We start from the raw sequence: 6686 nt of genomic DNA on the forward strand, positions 1-6686 counted from the left end.
TCTTAATAGAAAATCTAACAACTAAGAAATGATTATTGCGGTGGATGTACTATTCTTGGTAATGACTATACTCGAAAATCTACATATCATACATATAGTATCATAATTTATATATAAACCCAAAATTTTAACGCAATAACATGTAAATCACGTATAAATCCCGTATTTCATAAATCATGGAGAATTACTGTCATTTGATTATACTTGCTCGATGTATTATCATTGTCTCTGGTTTTGCGATAATTTTTTGATCTGCAAAATTTCTCTTTCCCCGTCTCCTTCAATTCAACCCCCACCCATTTTGAGGGAGATTCGGTGGTGCTCTTTCTCTCTCTCTCTTCTTATTCTTCATCGGTTTCTTGTTTCTCTCTCCTTTCCATCCCCTCCAAACAACCCCTTGATGCATATCACAGTTGAATCTCGCCGCTGAAATTACCAAGAATCCACATTTTCTTGCGTTTTCATTACATACCCGTATCCTTTTTTGTGTGTGTGTATGTGTGTGTGTGTGTAAATCCTCGTTTTTTTTTAATTGAATTTGGCCTGAAACTGCATGCATGCTTATCAAGATATGCATATGTCTACAGTATTGGAAGAGTTATGGGGATTGTGAGCAGGAGGAGAGGAGAAGAAGCTTCCCTGTTGAATCTCCTTTCTCCCTGTGTCATTTCTGTTGCTTGATCATAAGGTACATGTTTTATTTCATGATCCTGTTCTGTTTTTCATTCGGTAAACTGAAAACAACAAATCATATTGCATGTATATTATGCAATCATTTTATGTTTATGTTCATCAAATTCTTGATTTTTAATGTTGAAAGGTGAATCTTTTGTTTGTTAACATAATGACGACGGCATACGAAGATTACAGTTTGATTTGTGAATGTAAAACTTGGATTTGCTTCTTGTGAAAAATGTTCATAATGCGAGAATGCAATCTGGGCGAGTTTTGGGGGGGGGGGGGGGGGTTGGGTTGGTGGGGTGGGGTGGGTTTGAATTAATCTATTTGGGAGCAAATTTAGCCTTTCTTTAAGAAGATGGAGTGCCGATTTCCAAAAAGCTAATCTCTTGTGCACTTTGATGTGAAATCCATTTCTTTTTTTGCTCTTTCAAATTTCTAGATGAGAAGAAATGGGGAATGATTGTTTATGATCCCGCGATGCGTTTGCTTTTGTCAATAGGCAAAGGAACAGTTCTTGCATTTGGTGGTTCTTTCTTCTGCATTGTGCTCCATATCTTTAAAGAGAGCAGCTTTGTTGGAGGAGTTTCACACTGAACATTATGGGAACAAAAATTAAAGGGATTTACAAAGGATTCAAATATGGCCTTTCTCAAATCTTTGGTATGCCCCCCCAAATCCTTTTGTGCATATTCTTTCAAATATTTTCTACACATCTTGTGTTGGTTGAATTTTGCTTACAATTTCCATAGTCGAGGTGGACCCGGTAGAGAAAGGGGGAATGAGCTAGGGTCACTCGACTCACTCCTAAGTAAAACAAAATTTGATCTTTATTCATAGGCTGATGTGTTTCGATCACTGAAGAAATCGTCACCTGGCCTTCCCTCATATACCCTGGATATGTGTGGGTTCGAGTTGGAAGGCTTTGCATTTCAACTTGCTAATAGTTAGAGCTATTGGATCTTTTTGCCACTAAGACCTATGTTTTGTGATTTTTCTCATAATTTAACAAAAAAACAACATGGTTTATTGGTTTTGAAGTTGTGAAGGAGCGGGAGATTGAGATCGGGTACCCCACAGACGTTAAGCATGTGGCACACATTGGGTGGGATGGCCCTTCTGGGAATGCACCTACTTGGGTATGTTGATCCGTTGATTTGGTCTTGTTCGCTCGTGCGTAGCTTTCTATTCCGAATTGAAAAGCTTTGACTCGTTTGTTTGTTTGTCGATCTGTAGATGAATGAATTCAGGACTGTGCCTGATTTCACGACAACGTCGATTGGTAATTCGGGATCTGCACTTTCTCCATGGTCATCTCAAGGTTAGTTGTTGACACTAAGTGCTCTTGTATGGTTTCTTTAAATACAAGATTGAGTTGTTTGAGTAATTACATGTAGTGTTCCATAATTCAAGAAACGAGCACAGTTGATCTGTAGATCTATTCATCAAGAACAGAGTCCCTGTTCTAGCATGAATAAGAATATATCACGGGTTGCACTTCTGAATGGAAAATGATAAAATTGTCCTATGTATTTGTTGTACTTCTAGTCTTATTTATTTTTTTTTAACAAGAAAGATGAAGTTAAAAAAGATTCTTTTACTGAGCTTTTTGGCTGATTGTTCACGAGATGTTTTAATATTGATAGGTTCTGTCAAAGCTTTGGCCATTGAATTTCTCCTTTTTTTTTCCATTGGCCAAGCATATGGGACGAACCACTTGGCCTTTTTAAACATAAAACTATAGATGTCCCACTTTTTACAAGAGCGAGTTTGGGATTTAGTGGTATTCTAATATGATCAGAACAGAAGGTTTATAAGTTATAACTCCTGCAAGCTCTACTGTTTTTATATCTGGTTCAATCGGTTCGTGGATCTTAGTTAATGGCTTGTCGCATCGGGCGCACGACCAACATTTGTACACCTTGAAACTCCCTTGAGCCTTTCCAACACGACATGCTACTAATTCCTTTGATCTGGCCTAAGATTTGTATCGGCTACCATGTCGAATTATGTGGGGGATGATCTATTCTATGCATATTTCGAAGTGAGATTAATTTGGACCAAGTACTCTTGTGATGGATTCTTTATTCATTTATAAGAGAATGTTTGTAATCACTAAAAAAAAAAGTGATTGTTAGCTTTTGACTTAAAAAAATATTTTTGTGTGTTTCTTAAATCTAGATTATGTGTTAGCTTATGTTTAACTTAATTGAAATCCAAAAGCTATTCATATGGTGATTATGATTCTCCAAAAGTGATTCTAACAAGAAGGTCATTGCTAAAATCATTCTAATCACTTATTTATCAAACACTACCAAACCTTGATTTTTAGATTTTCACATTTATTTCCAAACACTACCAACTTTTGATTTTTCTTAACTTTTTTATAATCTATAAATTAATCACTTTTACAAAATCACAATCTATTGCAAACACTCCTTAATTTGTGGACAGATTATGGAGAATCCGGGAGGCAGCAATCAGGTTTCGAGGCGTTAAAAGAACCGTCCGCGGAACTGCCTGGCATCAAGAAAAAGCAGAAACGGAAGAAATCAAAATCTACTTCATCGCCAAAGTCTAGTTCATCTCATTCGTCGAGAACATCGAGAGCAGCAAAATCGAAATCCAAACTCGTGGGAGAAGGCGGCACAAAACCAGTTAACATGGAAGTTGCGTAGGTACTTACTTGAAGCAAATTCAAGAATCTGAATCGAAACAAGAATCCTCGTGCCAACCGAATGTCGTTCCGATGCTACGAAAGTATGTAGAAACTTTGTGTATTAATGTAGCAGAGTGCGTTGTGAAGATGATCTGAGATCAGACTCAAATTTTTATCTTTTTTTTTTTTTTTTTTTCAAATTTAATTATATGTTTGTGTTGTTTCCTTCGAGGAAAGGCCATGTAAAGAGGTAACAGTTGTTAGTTTTGGCTTGCTTCAGTTATTACATTTCGTTATTATCGTATGATCAATGAGGATAGAAATTATGCATAAATCGTAATATTAATTTGGTTCTAACATTTAACAAATAATTAGGGTGATCAAGGTGCGTTTTTTAGGCTTTTTGAAAAAATAATTAAACCGAATTTTCCTTTGTGATACGGTTATATATATTTTTTAATTGCAGATTTACTTTACATATAAAATTGGCTTCGCAGTTTCAAGGGGTTGCTGGCCGTTTACGGTTTAAATTCAAGGGTTGTGGGCGGGTGGTTTACGGTTTTTTTATAGTTTTTTTAAATGAGAAGTAGAATGAGAAAATTAAAAAAATATTCAAATTATTTAAAATAATAGTATAAGAAAAATAATAAATAACGTCTTTAACCACACATAATACAAAATATAATTATATAAAATAGATCAAATAAAAAATCAAAATGTTAAAATAGATGCTTTAAGATTCATTTCTAGTCATGATTATCAAAATGTTAAAATAGGTGCTTTAAGATTTATTTCCAGTCATGATTATAAACCATTTTGAATAATGTTTGTTGTATTAATAAAGAAAGAAAGAATGAAAGAATGAATGAAGGCAAAATATTGGAGGGTAGCAAAGAAATTTAACGGAGAGCAAGTTATAAATAAAAAAATATCGTTAATAACATTATTTAAAATAACTATACAAAAAAAAGCGGTGCAGGTGGTTTTGGGTAAAAATAATAACCGCACCATGGTGGCGGTGCGGTTTCATTATTTTTTTTAAAAATCTGCAGTTATATTAAAAAAAATAAAAAAAACTTGTTACGTTGCAGTGCGATATGGTATGGTCGGTTCGGACGGTTCTTGAAATTTTTTGATCAGACCTAATAAAAATAAGGGGATAAAAAATTAAAAATATAAATAATTGAGAGAAAAATGAAACTAAAAATATTTGGAATATGAGAGAATGGTTTTGAAATGGTTGTGGGCCTGAACATGATGATTTGAGTTATGGACTGTTGAATAGAATTGGGCTAGTAACTTGAACTGGTCAAAATTAATGGGCCGTGTACAGAAGCTATTTCAATCCCAAATAAAAATCTTGTAAATAAATGCTTTTTAAATTTTATCTCATATTTTACCTGTCGCCTGCAATCTGCAATCTGCATGTTGATTTAATCATACAAGTCTCTTTTGCATGCTTTTTGTGTGTTTTATATAGTTGGAATATTTATCATAAACACCATAATTTCTGTTATTCTCATGTTAATGATTTTTTTAATATAAAAGTTTAAAGTTATAGCTAAATATATGCATTTTTGAATTAAAAAATTTAAATATATATATATATATATATATGATTGCAAATTAATTAAAGTAGATTTTAAATTCTGTGATAAAAAAATTTTCACATGTCAACAAAATAAGTTGATTGCCCAAGATTTTTTAAAAAGGGTTGGACCGATGGAGTAAAAGAACAAAGGAATTAGCTTGCACCAAAAAAGGAAGTTGTTACATCAATCTTTAAATGGTGATATATATTGAGACAATGACGAAGATGTCTCACGTTATACTTTATTATGTCATCCAACCTGAAAATGGAAAAATAATTGCATGAACTAGCTAATTTGGTTATGGGGATATTTGGCATTGAAGTAACAACAATGTTGTAGGCTAAAGGATGGTGAGTTGTTTGACTTTACTCATGAATGTGGACCACGAGATTATGAAATAACTGCCTTTCACAAATTGAATATATCTTATTATAATAATAATAATAATAATTATATTAGTGTTAACTATATAATGATAATTTTATAAAAATTAATATATCAAAAATAATAATAATAATAATAATAATAATAATAATAATAATAATAATAATTAACAACACATAAATAACTATTATTTTGATATATGTAGTTAAAATATGATTTTATTATTCAAAATAATTTAATTCCATTATTTTTTTTTTCATTTTTACTGGTATCAATAGTTGGAATGAAATTTAACAACCATTTCATTCTTTCATTCCAAAGTTGATTTAATTTCATTCCTATCTTATTCATTTTCAACGTACCAATCATGCCCTTAGAGTTACTCAATTCAAAAAATAAACAAAACATCAATCCGTAAAAAAACAAAACAAAAAAAAACATTCTTATTCGGTAGTGAGTTCAATTTCCAACAAGGTGGGTTGTTAAATATTCCCTCCGTCCCAATTATATTGTCCACGTTTTCTTTTTTGTTTGTCCCAAATATATAGTCATATACCATATTTATAATATTTTTTTACACTTCTTTACTAATATACCCCTATTAACTACACCTTGAAAATTGTGCAATCATTTTTTAATACATTAAATAGGGATAAAATAGGAAGTTCATATAAATTTTGCTTTCCCAATACATTTTTCTTAATCTATGTGAAAATCCAAAGAGGACAATATATATGGGATGGAGGGAGTAGTATTTTTCCTCCTCATTTGTGTGTGTGTATATATATAGACCTGGCCACGGTCCGGGTCCGGGTTGGCATTTAGCCAACCCTTAACCAGACCGGCTATGGCCGGTTCCGGTCCGGGTTGGTGAACCGGCGGTTTCGGTCTGGGTCCGGGTTCGGTTAAACGCCGGTTTAGGGTCCGGGTTAACCCGTGAAATTTTTAAAAAAAATATATTGCAACGCTCCAGCACTGATTTTGCAGCGCTGGGGCGCTGCCCCTTCGAATTAAATTCGAAGGGGCAAGACCCCAACTCCGCAAGTGAGCAACTTCAATTTTTTTTTTAATTTTTAAACAAATGTTTAATAATACATATTCTTTAAATAATCTCAATCAAATATTTCATATCTCCATAATAAAAATCTATTACATTTATTAAATAAATAATATATTAGAATTTCAACATCTTATGACTTATATTACAAATCTATTACATTTTATTCTACTTCACTCGCATTTTCTCCCGTCGTAGTTCCGGATGTTCATTCGGTATCATCTTGGTCTTCTTCATCACTTTGAATATGTTGTGTTCGAGTAGCGGCTTTTGACCAATCATTGAGCAAACATTGGGCTTCCAAATTTTTCGGCCT

The 6686-nt window shown here is 33.0% G+C and overlaps 1 protein-coding gene across 2 annotated transcripts; it reads left to right on the top strand.

The window, feature by feature from the left end:
- The first annotated feature begins 248 nt into the window (after positions 1–248).
- LOC140875717 (CRIB domain-containing protein RIC1-like) lies at positions 249–3582 on the top strand. Of its 2 annotated transcripts, none has more exons than XM_073279486.1 (6): positions 249–494; positions 588–688; positions 1181–1341; positions 1720–1817; positions 1915–1999; positions 3133–3582. In XM_073279486.1, exons 3-6 carry the CDS (start codon positions 1281–1283, stop codon positions 3354–3356), a joined length of 468 nt encoding a protein of 155 aa, XP_073135587.1. In that variant the 5' UTR covers positions 249–494; positions 588–688; positions 1181–1280; the 3' UTR covers positions 3357–3582. The 2 variants fall into 2 exon arrangements, with proteins under 2 accessions (XP_073135587.1, XP_073135589.1); XM_073279488.1 differs by having other exon boundaries at positions 249–490.
- The last annotated feature ends 3104 nt before the right edge of the window (positions 3583–6686 follow it).

Source organism: Henckelia pumila, chromosome 1, assembly GCF_033568475.1.
Source record: "Henckelia pumila isolate YLH828 chromosome 1, ASM3356847v2, whole genome shotgun sequence".
NCBI lineage: Eukaryota > Viridiplantae > Streptophyta > Magnoliopsida > Lamiales > Gesneriaceae > Henckelia > Henckelia pumila.

Coding starts and splice junctions, on each gene's coding strand:
- LOC140875717 (XM_073279486.1), top strand. CDS start 1,281: ATGGGAACAAAAATTAAAGGGATTTACAAAGGATTCAAATATGGCCTT. Junction 1,818..1,914: donor CTGGGAATGCACCTACTTGG/GTATGTTGATCC, acceptor GTCGATCTGTAG/ATGAATGAATTCAGGACTGT. Junction 2,000..3,132: donor TTCTCCATGGTCATCTCAAG/GTTAGTTGTTGA, acceptor ATTTGTGGACAG/ATTATGGAGAATCCGGGAGG.